The sequence below is a fragment of the Nomascus leucogenys genome, chromosome 4 (assembly GCF_006542625.1).
Source record: "Nomascus leucogenys isolate Asia chromosome 4, Asia_NLE_v1, whole genome shotgun sequence".
NCBI lineage: Eukaryota > Metazoa > Chordata > Mammalia > Primates > Hylobatidae > Nomascus > Nomascus leucogenys.
This window is the reverse complement of record NC_044384.1, coordinates 75,941,138-75,956,171: the sequence shown is the minus strand read 5'-3', so window position 1 is coordinate 75,956,171 and position 15,034 is coordinate 75,941,138. Positions and strand designations below refer to the sequence as shown.

At 38.7% G+C, this 15,034-nt stretch overlaps 1 protein-coding gene and 1 pseudogene across 1 annotated transcript; both read left to right on the top strand.

The window, feature by feature from the left end:
* Positions 1-1,429: 1,429 nt before the first annotated feature.
* LOC100603596 (olfactory receptor 5M11) lies at positions 1,430-2,436 on the top strand. Its single transcript, XM_003275290.2, has one exon. It carries the CDS (start codon positions 1,448-1,450, stop codon positions 2,411-2,413), a length of 966 nt encoding a protein of 321 aa, XP_003275338.1. The 5' UTR covers positions 1,430-1,447; the 3' UTR covers positions 2,414-2,436.
* A 10,757-nt stretch (positions 2,437-13,193) lies between these two features.
* Positions 13,194-14,145, top strand: LOC100606720 (annotated as a pseudogene).
* Positions 14,146-15,034: the final 889 nt, after the last annotated feature.

The window sequence follows — 15,034 nt, the reverse complement described above, 5'->3', positions numbered from 1 at the left end:
AATAAATGAAGTTTTTAAAATATATAATTTTCAGTTCTTATCTCAGATTCTCAGGTTGTATACACTAGTAGTGTGACCTTGGTTCAATTATTTAACCTTTTTGTACATTGCTTTTCTCAATAGTAACAGCAGGACAGAGTTTTGATTATAGGCATTCTAAAACTTACAATAAAATAAATGAGGTGATTCATTTTGAGATAAGAGAAGAATAGGGAAGCCTGTAATAAAAATTTCAAGTATGAAAGAATGGGCAAAAATTAAAAACTTATTGAGAGAAAGGAAAATGTGAATTAGCAAAGATTCTGATGTGAAGAGAGGTAAAAAGCCAAAGGGATTTGTAATACCCCTTGTTAGATAGAAGTTGTGTTTAAAAGATTAAATACTAACTCTGAAAATATTAATTTATTTTCTTTCTAAACACATTAAGTCATTGCTCTAAACATCCTCAAGATACTATATGACAATTTATTTTATTTCACAGTTCTTTGTTCATTTATTTGGCATATGTTTATTGAGCCATTCTGACTGTATATTTTGAGCTGTGATCTGGGAACACTTGCATTAGAATCCTACACATAATCGTTAACGATGAAGATTCCAGTATCCCACATTAGAATTTCTGCAAAAACCTGTGATATGGGCTGATTAACAAGCTTCCCAAGAATTGCTTCTACACTGTTTCAATAATCAGTTAATTCTCCTGAGAACATGACATCACGCAAGGCTACATGGAGATAAATCTGTCAGTAAAAATTGCAAGTCATTCATTCTTACGTGCTCTCCTTTTTGCATTTTAAGAAAATTTAGTATAAAAATATGTGTTGAGCAGTATAATTAAAAAATGAACTTCACTTTGTCCCTGCTCTCAACACCATTACATGATGAGAAATTATGTACTTTATAATGATATAGTGGGGACTAAATAATAAATTAGAGAATTATAGAATACTCTGGAAATAAAGAAGAGATAATTCAGTGACACATATTAGGAGAAATGGATGAGAAATGCTTCACAAAGAAGTGGCCTTTAAGTGGGTCATGTAGCATGAATAGAAATAGGTTTAAAAAAGTACAGGAAGATAGAAGAGACGTAGCTCAGTTATATAGATGATAGATAGATAGATAGATGATAGATAGATAGATAGATAGATGATGGATAGATAGATATATACAGGTGTAGGTACAGATATATCTGTAGGTGTAGAGAAAGAATATATTAGTAATGTAATGCCTAGGCAAATGATATAATGACATTGTAGACTTACAAAATTATAGTAAGTCTACCATAATTACCAAAATAAAAGTTTATGGTAGTACCCAGAAATAGATAACTTTCGATGATATATGAAGATGTGGAGAAAAACTAATTCAAATGAACATTAACATGGTATGTGCATTTGTTTATATTGGCTTTATTTCCTTAGCTTGAAGTGCAAACTGTCAGGAAATGTCCAACACAAATGGCAGTGCAATCACAGAATTCATTTTACTTGGGCTCACAGATTGCCCGGAACTCCAGCCTCTGCTTTTTGTGCTGTTTCTGGTTGTTTACCTCGTCACCCTGCTAGGCAACCTGGGCATGATAATGTTAATCAGACTGGACTCTCGCCTTCACACGCCCATGTACTTCTTCCTCACTAACTTAGCATTTGTGGATTTATGCTATACATCAAATGCAACCACGCAAATGTTGACTAATATCATATCTGAGAAGACCATTTCCTTTGCAGGTTGCTTTACACAGTGCTACATTTTCATTGCCCTTCTACTCACTGAGTTTTACCTGCTGGCAGCAATGGCCTATGACCGCTATGTGGCCATATGTGACCCTCTGCACTACAGTGTGAAAATGTCCAGGAGAGTTTGCATCTGCTTGGCCACATTTCCCTATGTCTATGGCTTCTCAGATGGACTCTTCCAGGCCATCCTGACCTTCCACCTGACCTTCTGTAGATCCAATGTCATCAACCACTTCTACTGTGCTGACCCGCCGCTCATTAAGCTTTCTTGTTCTGATACTTATGTCAAAGAGCATGCCATGTTCATATCTGCTGGCTTCAACCTCTCCAGCTCCCTCACCATCATCTTGGTGTCCTATGCCTTCATTCTTGCTGCCATCCTCCGGATCAAATCAGCAGAGGGAAGGCACAAGGCATTCTCCACCTGTGGTTCCCATATGATGGCTGTCACCCTGTTTTATGGGACTCTCTTTTGCATGTATATAAGACCACCAACAGATAAGACTGTTGAGGAATCTAAAAAAATAGCTGTCTTTTACACCTTTGTGAGTCCAGTACTTAATCCATTGATCTACAGTCTGAGGAATAAAGATGTGAAACAGGCCTTGAAGAATGTCCTGAGAAGAAATATGGTCATGACCGTGGTGATAACTTTGTTTCCTAATAAACATTAACTTGAAATCTTTGGCTCATATGTCCTAGCATTCTGATGGTGAGTTTTAATATTCTCTGTGAGTCTATCTGTGAGTCTCAGCTAAAAAGCTCATGCTGGGTAAAAATGAGATTTTTCTAGGCTTTGCTCCTCCACATATATTCCATGAATCAGCAGCATGAGCTCTTCCTTGGAGGTTGTTACACATACAAAGTCTGCACCTCAGGTGCGCTATATTTAAATATGTGTTTTATCCAAACTCCTAGGTGATTTATAAGCACACTGAATTTTGAGGAGCACTGCTGTGGGTGAAACGTGATATGCACTGGAACACTGTTGTGCTCTTTTTGTTTACAATGGCAAACAAAATAAATGTGCTCTCAGCCCAATTTCTTAAATGTATTCCATTCTTATTCTCGCCTGCTGTTTCAGCACAGATGTCTTTAAGAAACCCATTCTTCTGCACTCTAAGAAATCCATTCTTCTGTACTCCTTTCCTGACTTGCTGTGGTAGACCAGAAACTAGGGGCCATGGTGGTAGCTTCTGGTTTTTACGAGTGCTCTTACATAGTGAAGAGTGGCAATGGAAAAAGAGGGGAACAGAATGATTGTACTTTTCTTAAACTTGAGTTTATGGATCCAGCTCTCTGAGTTACATAAACCCACCTTCTCATTCTGAGCCTCCAGTCTATGGAGATCACTTTCTGTTTCACCTGATTTTGAAAAATTTAAGCAGGTTGATCTGAGAATAAGGACTAAAATTAAAATGGGAAATGAAAGAACCGAGTAAACAATAGGTCATACGATAGAGTATCCACGTTGCTTTGAATATTCCTTCTATTTCTAGTTATGTTTAGGTAAGTAATGTTAATTTTTTCTTTTCCTTAACACCGGCCTGTTTATATGTGCCTAAGGAAGTAAGGATTTCTTCTACGGGAAGAGAATACATTGCTCTGGCATCTTCAAGAAACTTTAGAAAGTAGAAGAATTCCTCTTTAGACATTATGCTAAAATGAATTATTTAAGGAACAAGTAAAATATATATATATATATATATATATATATATATATATATATATATATATTAAGATAGAGTTTCACTCTGTTGCCCAGGTTGGAGAACAGTGGCATGATCATATTAATAGCTCCCTCCAACTCCCAGGCTCAAGTGACCCTCCCACCTGAACCTCCCCAGTAGCTGGGACCACAGGTGTGTGCTACCACACTTGGCTAATTTTTAAATTTTTTTGTAGATCTGACATCTGTCTATATTACCCAGGCAGGTCTTAAACTCCTGGGCTCAAGTGGCTTTCCTGCCTCCACCTCCCAAAGTGCTGGGATTATAGGCATAAGTTACTGTGCCTGGTCAAGATTCTTCTACCCTCCAAAATTTCTACTTATTGCCTCAAAATACTAAATATTTTCTAAATATCTTTATTGGAAGGCAAATTCTGCCATTACACCATTAGAAAATAAAAGGATGAAATATTTTATGTATATATTAAGTTGTACATTAAATAACTGTATTTATAAGGCTTCTGCATTTTGCTCCTGTTGTTGTTTGGGTTTGTTGTTAGTTTTACAAGGAAAAAGGAGCCCCAAGCTATCTAGGTCAACAACGGGAACTTATGACAAATATATGGTTATATTTCACAGCTTCTAAAGACAAGAGTACAGCTGAATCTCGGTAATCAACCAAAATGCTGAACTCTAAGGCCAAGAGAAACCATATGTCTCATTGTATATTTCATATCCATTTGTTACTAGGATACATAAAAATTGAGCTTAATTATGACCCTTACATTCAGCAACGCTGCTCATTTGTCTTAATTAGAGTAGAATTTTTGTTTGTTTCTTCTATAAATTCTCTAAAATTTACTTCATTTCATCTGCAAATTAACAGATTTTATTCCTTTCCAATGTTTATGAGTTTTATTTATTTTTCCTTCATCATTGCATTGGCTTAGACTGATATTACAGTGTCAAATAGAGGTAGTGAAAACAAATATCAAGGCCTTGTTCCTCATTTCATTTGTGTTTTGTTTGTTTGTTTGTTTTGAGACAGAGTCTCGCTCTTGTCGCCCAGGCTGGAGTGCAATGGCACAATCTTGGCTCACTGTAACCTCTGCCTCCCAGGTTCAAGTGATTCTCTTTCTTCAGCCTCCCGAGTAGCTGGGATTACAGGCACCCACCACCATGCCTGACTAATTTTTGTACTTTTAATAGAGATGGGTTTTTGCCATGTTGGTCAGGCTGGTCTCAAACTCCTGACCTCATGATCCACCTGCCTCAACCTCCCAAAGTTCTGGGATTATAGGCATGAGCCACCGTACCCGGCCTTGCTCCTCATTTTAGGGGGAAAATATTTAATGTATCATCAGGTTGTATATCATTAGTTTGATTTTTTTTGGCATTATTAAGATTCCACTTAAAAATTTGACATATTTATTCACCCATCTGCTGTTAGAAGTTAGACTGTTTCATTAAGTATCAAATTATCTTAAGTTTCAGGCTTAATGACAGTGTAATTTCAGAGGCATAAGGAAGATTTTCCCACTCATCCAACATAAACTTATACTGAGAGAGATGTAATTACAACAATTAACAACCATGTACTTCTACTTTCACATGTGCAGGATGCTTTGTTCTCTTTTTCTCATCTGATCAAGGCACCATGGCTCCTACATCCTCATCTATGGGATACCTTGCTGAATTTTGTAAGTAGAAGTAGGCATTTTCTACATTGTGTCCGTAATCTACTTTTTAATTAGAAATTTTACTTAATTTCACACTATATTCATTCCTGTGGTCAAAAAAATCGAAATTGTGGAAGGGTGGAGCCAAGATGGCCGAATAGGAACAGCTCCGGTCTACAGCTCCCAGCCTGAGTGACACAGAAGATGGATGACTTCTGCATTTCTGTTTGAGGTACCAGTTTCATCTCACTAGGGAGTGCCAAACAGTGGGTGCAGGACAGTCGGTGAAGTGCACTGTGTGCGAGCCGAAGCAGGGCGAGGCATTGCCTCACTTGGGAAGTGCAAGGGGTCAGGGAGTTCCCTTTCCTAGTCAAAGAAAGGGGTAACAGACGCAACCTGGAAAATCGGGTCAGTCACACCCCAATACTGCGCTTTTCCAATGGGCCTGGAAAACAGCACACTAGGAGATTGTGTCCCACACCTGGCTTGGAGGGTCCTATGCCCACGCAGTCTCGCTGATTGCTAGCACAGCAGTCTGAGATCAAACTGCAAGGTGGCAGGGAGGCTGGGGAAGGGGTGCCCGCCATTGCCCAGGCTTGCTTAGGTAAACAAAGCAGCCAGGAAGCTCGAACTGGGTGGAGCCCACCACAGCTCAAGGAGGCCTGCCTGCCCCTGTAGGCTCCACCTCTGGGGGCAGGGCACAGACAAACAAAAATTCAGCAGGAACCTCTGCAGACTTAAATGTCCCTGTCTGACTGACAGCTTTGAAGAGAGTAGTGGTTCCCCCGGCACGCAGCTAGAGATTTGAGAACGGACAGACTGCCTCCTAAAGTGGGTCCCTCACCCCCAAGCAGCCAAACTGGGAGGCACCCCCCCAGTAGGGACAGACTGACACCTCATTCAACCCGGTACTTCTCTGAGACAAAACTTCCAGAGGAACTATCAGACAGCTGAATTTGTGGTCTCACGAAAATCCGCTGTTCTGCAGCCACCTCTGCTGACACCCAGGCAAACAGGGTCTGGAGTGGACCTCTAGCAAACTCCAACAGACCTGCAGCTGACGGTCCTGTCTGGTAGAAGGAAAACTAACAAACAGAAAGGACATCCCCACCAAAAACTCATCTGTACATCACCATCATCAAAGACCAAAAGTAGATAAAACCACAAAGATGGTCAAAAAACAGGGCAGAAAAACTGGAAACTCTAAAAAGCAAAGCACCTCTCCTCCTCCAAAGGAACACAGTTCCTCACCAGCAATGGAACAAAGCTGGATGGAGAAAGACTTTGACGAGTTGAGAGAAGAAGGCTTCAGATGATCAAACTACTCCGAGCTATGGGAGGAAATTCAAAACAATAGCAAAGAAGTTAAAAACTTTGAAAAAAAATTAGATGAATGGATAACTAGAATAACCAATGGAGAGAAGGGCTTAAAGGAGCTGATGGAGCCGAAAGCCAAGTATCAAGAACTACGGGAAGATTGCAGAAGCCTCGGTAGCCGATGTGATCAACTGGAAGAAAGGGTATCAGTGATGGAAGATGAAATGAATGAAATGAAGTGAGAAGGGAAGTTTAGAGAAAAAAGAATAAAAAGAAATGAACAAAGCCTCCAAGAAATTTGGGACTATGTGAAAAGACCAAACCTACGTCTGATTGGTTTACCTGAAAATGACGGGGAGAATGGAACCAAGTTGGAAAACACTCTGCAAGATATTATCCAGGAGAACTTCCCCAATCTAGCAAGGCAGGCCAACATTCAGATTCAGGAAATACAGAGAATGCCACAAAGATACTCCTCGAGAAGAGCAACTCCAAGACACATAATTGTCAGATTCACCAAAGTTGAAATGAAGGAAAAAATGTTAAGGGCAGCCAGAGAGAAAGGTCGGGTTACCCACAAAGGAAAGCCCATCAGACTAACAGCTGATCTCTCAGCAGAAACTCTACAAGCCAGAGGAGAGTGAGGATGATATTCAACATTCTTAAAGAAAAGAATTTTCAACCAGATTTTCATATCCAGCCAAACTAAGCTTCATAAGTGAAGGAGAAATAAAATACTTTACAGACAAGCAAACGCTGAGTGATTTCGTCACCACCAGGCCTGCCCTAAAAGAGCTCCTGAAGGAAGCACTAAACATGGAAAGGAACAACCGGTACCAGCCCCTGCAAAAGCATGCCAAATTGTAAAGACCATCGAGGCTAGAAAGAAACTGCATCAACTAATGAGCAAAATAACCAACTAACATCATAATGACAGGATCAGATTCACACATAACAATATTAACTTTCAATGTAAATGGGCTAAATGCTCCAATTAAAAGACACAGACTGGCAAACTGGATAAGGAGTCAAGACCCATCAGTGTGCTGTATTCAGGAAACCCATCTCACGTGCAGAGACACACATAGACTCAAAATAAAGGGATGGAGGAAGCTCCATCAAGCAAATGGAAAACAAAAAAAGGCAGGGGTTGCAATCCTAGTCTCTGATAAAATAGACTTTAAACCAACAAAGATCAAAAGAGACAAAGAAGGCCATTACATAATGGTAAAGGGATCAATTCAACAAGAAGAGCTAACTATCCTAAATATATATGCACCCAACACAGGAGCACCCAGATTCATAAAGCAAGTCCTGAGTGACCTACAAAGGGACTTAAACTCCCACACAATAATAATGGGAGATTTTAACACCCCACTGTCAACATTAGATAGATCAATGAGACAGAAAGTTAACAAGGATATCCAGGAATTGAATTCAGCTCTACACAAAGTGTACCTAATAGACATCTACAGAACTCTCCACCCCAAATCAACAGAATATACATTTTTTTCAGTACCACACCACACCTATTCCAAAATTGACCACATAGTTGGAAGTAAAGCTCTCCTCAGCAAATGTAAAAGAACAGAAATTATAACAAACTGTCTCTCAGACCACAGTGCAGTCAAACTAGAACTCAGGATTAGGAAACTCACTCAAAACCGTGCAACTACATGGAAACTGAACAACCTGCTCCTGAATGACTATTGGGTACTTAATGAAATGAAGGCAGAAATAAAGATGTTCTTTGAAACCAATGAGAACAAAGACACAACATACCAGAATCTCTGGGACACATTCAAAGCAGTGTGTAGAGGGAAATTTATAGCACTAAATGCCCACAAGAGAAAGCATTGACACCCTAACATCACAATTAAAAGAACTAGAAAAGCAAGAGCAAACACATTCAAAAGCTAGCAGAAGGCTGGAAATAACTAAAATCAGAGCAGAACTGAAGGAAATAGAGACACAAAAAACCCTTCAAAAAATTAATGAATCCAGGAGCTGGTTTTTTGAAAAGCTCAACAAAATTGATAGACCGCTAGCAAGACTAATAAAGAGGAAAAGAGAGAAGAATCAAAGAATCTACCATCAGAGAATACTACAAACACCTCTATGCAAATAAACTAGAAAATCTAGAAGAAATGGATAAATTCCTCGACAAATACACCCAAGACTAAACAAGGAAGAAGTTGAATCTCAGAATAGACCAATAACAGGCTCTGAAATTGTGGCAATAATCAACAGCTTACCAACCAAAAAGAGTCCAGGACCTGATGGGTTCACAGCCGAATTCTACCAGAGGTACAAGGAGGAACTGGTACCATTCCTTCTGAAACTATTCCAATCAGTAGAAAAAGAGGGAATCCCCCCTAACACATTTTATGAGGCCAGCATTGTGCTGATACCAAAGCCTGGCAGAGACATAACCAAAAAAGAGAATTTCAGATCAACCTCCTTAATGAACATTGATGCAGAAATCCTCAATAAAATACTGGCAAACCAAATCCAGCAGCACATCAAAAAGCTTATACACCATGATCAAGTGGGCTTCATTCCTGGGATGCAAGGCTGGTTCAACATACACAAATCAATAAATGTAATCCAGCATATAAACAGAACCAAAGACAAAAACCACATGATTATCTCAATAGATGCAGAAAAGGCCTTTGACAAAATTCAATAATGCTTCATGCTAAAAATTCTCAATAAATTAGTTATTGATGGGACGTATCTCAAAATAATAAGAGCTATCTATGACAAACCCACAGCCAATATCATACTGAATGGGCAAAAACAGGAAGCATTCCCTCTGAAAACTGGCACAAAACAGGGATGCCCTCTCTCACCACTCCTATTCAACATAGTGCTGAAAGTTCTGGCCAGGGCAATCAGGCAGGAGAAGGAAATAAAGGGTATTCAATTAGGAAAAGAGGAAGTCAAATTGTCCCTGTGCAGATGACATGATTGTATATCTAGAAAACCCCACTGTCTCAGCCCAAAATCTCCTTAGGCTGATTAACAACTTCAGCAAAGTCTCAGGATACAAAATCAATGTACAAAAATCACAAGCATTCTTGTACACCAATCACAGACAAACAGAGAGCCAAATCATGAGTGAACTCCCATTCACAATTGCTTCAAAGAGAATAAAATACCCAGGAATTCAACTTTCAAGGGATGTGAAGGACCTCTTCAAGGACAACTACAAACCACTGCTCAATGAAATAAAAGAGGATACAAACAAATGGAAGAACATTCCATGCTCATGGGTTGGAAGAATCAATATCATGAAAATGGCCACACTGCCCAAGGTAATTTATAGATTCAATGCCATCCTCATCAAGCTACCAATGACTTTCTTCACAGAATTGGAAAAAACTACTTTAAAGTTCATATGGAACCAAAAAAGAGCCCGCATGGCCAAGTCAATCCTAAGCCAAAAGAACAAAGCTGGAAGCATCACGCTACCTGACTTCAAACTATACTACAAAGCTACAGTAACCACTACAGCATGGTACTGGTACCAAAACAGAGACATAGATCAATGGAACAGAACAGAGCCCTCAGAAATAATGCCACATATCTACAACTATCTGATTTTTGACAAACCTGACAAAAACAAGAAATGGGGAAAGGATTCCCTGTTTAATAGATGGTGCTGGGAAAACTGGCTAGCCATATGTAGAAAGCTGAAACTGGATCCCTTCCTTACACCTTATACAAAAATTAATTCAAGATGGATTAAAGACTTACATGTTAGACTTAAAACCATTAAAATCCTACAAGAAAACCTAGGCAATACCATTCAGGACATAGGCGTGGGCAAGGACTTCATGTCTAAAACACCAAAAGCAGTGGCAACAAAAGCCAAAATTGACAAATGGGATCTAATCAAACTAAAGAGCTTCTGCACAGCAAAAGAAACTACCATCAGAGTGAACAGACAACCTACACAATGGGAGAAAATTTTTGCAACCTACTCATCTGACAAAGGGCTAATATCCAGAATCTACAATGAACTCAAACAAATTTATAAGAAAAAAACAAACAACCCCATCAAAAAGTGGGCGAAGGACATGAACAGACACTTCTCAAAAGAAGACATTTATGCAGCCAAAAAACATATGAAACAATGCTCATCATCACTGGCCATCAGAGAAATGCAAATCAAAACCACAGTGAGATACCATCTCACATCAGTTAGAATGGCCATCATTAAAAAGTCAGGAAACAACAGGTTCTGGAGAGGATGTGGAGAAATAGGAACACTTTTACACTGTTGGTGGGACTGTAAACTAGTTCAACCATTGTGGAAGTCAGTGTGGCGATTCCTCAGGGATCTAGAACTAGAAATACCATTTGACCCAGCCATCCCATTACTGGGTATATACCCAAAGGACTATAAATCATGCTGTTATAAAGACACATGCACACGTATGTTTATTGTGGCACTATTCACAATAGCAAAGACTTGGAACCCACCCAAATGTCCAACAACAATAGACTGGATTAAGAAAATGTGGCACATATACACCATGGAATACTATGCAGCCATAAAAAATGATGAGTTCATGTCCTTTGTAGGGACATGGATGAAACTGGAAATCATCATTCTCAGTAAACTGTCAGAAGGATAAAAAACCAAACACCGCATGTTCTCACTCATAGGTGGGAACTGAACAATGAGAACTCATGGACACAGGAAGGGGAACATCACACTCTGGGGACTGTTGTGGGGTTGGGGGAGGGGGGAGGGACAGCATTAGGAGATATACCTAATGCTAAATGTCGAGTTAATGGGTGCAGCAAACCAACATGGCACATGGATACATATGTAACAAACCTGCACATTGTGCACATGTACCCTAAAACCTAAAGTATAATAAAAAAATTTAGAGAAAAATACAGTTTTTGAGGTCATTTTCGAAGAGAAGGAAGGAGAGGTGAGAAATAGGAGGGGAGTAGAATTAAGAGAAACCAGGGAGGTATCATGAATTGGGTTAAGTGCTGTAAAATAACCAGTGACAAATCCTCTATGATTAGGCAACAGGTAGAAAATTTGAGAAATATAATAGATTTAATGTTTTAATTTTAATTTTTATTCTCTTTTGCAACAAATATCTATCTTCTACTTGTCTTCCACTGAGTTGCAATATTATCTGTGTCTGTGTGTTTGCTTACTTGTAAACATTAGGGATTTCTAAATGGCGTGGAATAGATAGGAGTTTTAAGATGATTTTGAAAGGTCTCAAGATGCTGACATCAGGATTACCTAAGCATTATCCTTACATTTTATAAGTCATACCATAGTCCTTGAATATAGTCTCTCACAGATTAATTTAATTCTAACTAGTAACAATCATTTCATATGTTTTCATCTTATATAGCAGTCAAGTTTACAATAATCTTATTAAGCACTGACCTTAAGAGTATTTATATTAGTTAATGAATTAAATTCCGATGAGAGCAAAACAAAATAACAGTTAAACAAATTAGAAGTTTATTTCTCATTTATGTAAAATTCTGAGCTGGTATGTCGTATCAGCTCTGCCAAGGTTTTAGGAGCTCCAACTAATTTACTCTTCTTTCTCTGCTTTTTGTAAAGAGTTACTCTCATCTATATGATTCAGGATGGCTCAGCACTACATCCACATTACAGCCAGTGAGAGGCAGAAAAGAAGAACGGAAGGGCAAATCTATTTTATCAATGGATGGATAAAAGTAGCTTACTTTTCTTTTATCACATTCTCTTGGCCAGAAGTTACTCTTTTGCCATAGCAACTCTAGTTTGAGAATTAAAAAAAAAGGAAATTCTGGTCAATTTTGTTTTGTTTTCTTTAGCTTTGCTTTTTAAAATTTATTTAACTTATTTATTTTCAGGACCTGTCCCATAAATACCAGCTCTGGCTCTGAGGAGCAAATACTTAACCTGGTTAAGGGAAAGGTACTAGCTTCTAGTGCAGGCTGAGGCTCTGCCAAATCTGTCTGTTGTCTGGATGTCTGGATGATCACTTAGCCATCTAATCACTTCGCTGTTCATGCTCAGTATGCACAAATATAGATAGACATGTTGGACAAAGTCATTTCCATGCTCTAATTCAGGTCCGTCACTCCAAAAAATTACCTACTCTGAAGTTTATGAAATTAACTAGAAGCATGTTAGTAGACATTTTGGAAGTTTTTCTGTAAGATTTTCAATTGGTATCCTCCTCAAATAAATATCTTTTATTTCCCCCCAAAAGTAGCAGCTAGTCTAAATTAGCATATTCTGTTTATGTCACATAAAGAATGAGCTAAAATGTATTTTTAATTTTTTACTACCTATCCTTATAACAGGAACCTAAGAGATTTTATCTGACATGGCATGGAAGAATTAACTATAATCAGAAAAGGAATGTCAGGTACCAGGTTCTCAACTTATAGTTGAGTTAAGATAACTTATTGCTAAGTTATCTAAACAATTAATTTACAAAAGTGGTGATTATTCATTTGTTTATTAGCACTGGTGGCAAAATCTGAGCATTAAAGATGTGAGATAAAAAAGCAAAATGTAAAAGAAATAGATACAATAGAAATGAATATGAGTAAGAAATTAAGTGACATAAACCGAAAAGATTAGATGCTGTTTCAGTTAAATCACTATCTCTAGTGTCTCCTGACACAAAACAAAGTCAGAAAAACTACAGAGGAGCAATGCAAAACAATGTTCTAAGAAAATATAAAAAACGTTTGCCCTTTAAAAAATATCTACGAATCCAACATTCTCATTTCCCACTGAAGGAAATTATGAGAAGAAACTGCACGTTGGTGACTGAGTTCATTCTCCTGGGACTGGCCAATCACCAGGAATTAGAGATTCTCCTCTTCACGCTGTTTCTGGCCATTTACATGGTCACGGTGGCAGGGAATCTTGGCATGACTGTCCTCATCCAGGCCAACGCCCGGCTCCACACGCCCATGTACTTTTTCCTGAGCCACTTATCCTTCATGGATCTGTGCTTCTCTTCCAATGTGACTCCAAAGATGCTGGAGATTTTCCTTTCAGAGGAAAAAGCATTTCCTATCCTGCCTGTCTTGTGCAATGTTACCTTTTTATCGCCTTGGTCCATGTTGAGATCTACATCCTGGCTGTGATGGCCTTTGACCGGTACGTGGCCATCTGCAACCCTCTGCTTTATGGCAGCAAAATGTCCAAGACTGTGTGCTCCTTCCTCATCACGGTGCCTTATGTGTATGGAGCGCTCACTGGCCTGATGGAGACCATGTGGACCTACAACCTAGCCTTCTGTGGCCCCAACACAATTAATCACTTCTACTGTGCGGACCCACCACTGATTAAGCTGGCTCGTTCTGACACTTACAACAAGGAGTTGTCAATGTTTGTTGTGGCTGGTTTCAACTTCACTTATTCTCTCCTTATCATCCTCATTTCCTATCTCTACATATTTCCTGCCACCCTAAGGATATGCTCTACAGAAGGCCGGTGCAAAGCTTTTTCTACCTGTGGCTCCCATCTGACAGCTGTTACTATTTTCTATTCAGCTCTTTTCTTCATGTATCTTAGACTCCATCAGAAGAGTCCTTGGAGCAGGGGAAAATGGTAGCTGTATTTAATACCACTGTGATCCCCATGTTGAATCCCATGATCTATAGTCTGAGGAACAGAGATGTGAAAGATGCTTTATCCAAAGAACTGTTCAAAAGAAATTGTTTTCTAAATAAACATCACTACTGATTTTTGTCATGTTGTCATTTTATTTACCTTATGATTTTTCATAGAGCATAGTCTGATACAAATATATCCAAAATTATATATTTTCTTAGAAGTGTTGGGGAATTTTTATGAAGTGTGAATAAAAGAAAAATGTGTGTTTACATCAATTAACAGAAATTTTGAATTCAATATAATTTTGCCTGCCCATACCCCAAAGTAAGAAGCTCTATAGTGAAAAATCAATGTAAATTTTAAAAAATCTAATTTATACTTTAGAGAAAAAAAATCCTTAAAACCAGACCTGGATTTTCTTTTTGGAAGGAGTTAGGCATATAGTTTTAGACTGCTTCTTAAACATATATTAAACTTTTTAAAAATAAAAATAAAACAAACAAACACACAAAAAACAGCATCTCACTCCATCACCCAGGATGGACTCGAGTGCAGCGGTGTGATCACAGCTTACTGCAATCTTGATCTCTGGTGCTCAAATCATCCTCCTATCTCAGCCCCTCACCTCTGCCATAGTAGTTGGGACCACAGGTGTACACCACCATACCTGACTAATTTTTGTGTTTTTTTGTAGAGACGGGGTTTCATCATGCTGCCCAGACTGGTCTTGAAATGCTGAGCTCAAGTAATCTACCTGCCTGGGCTTCCCAAAGTTTAGGAATTACAGGCGTAAGCCACTCTGCCCAGCCTATAATAAGCTTTAAGAAAAATAGCACTTCTGCTAAACTCTACTAAATACTTTTGTCTCTTACAAAGAAAGTCAACATTCCACTTTACCATATTCAACCTAAAATATGAGCCTCATCCCTTGCACACTCAGCTGAACACTCTGGTCCACAGTGAGCCACACTTATGTTTCCCCAGTCCATACCTGGTTTATTTCTTGGCTTTTTAGAGG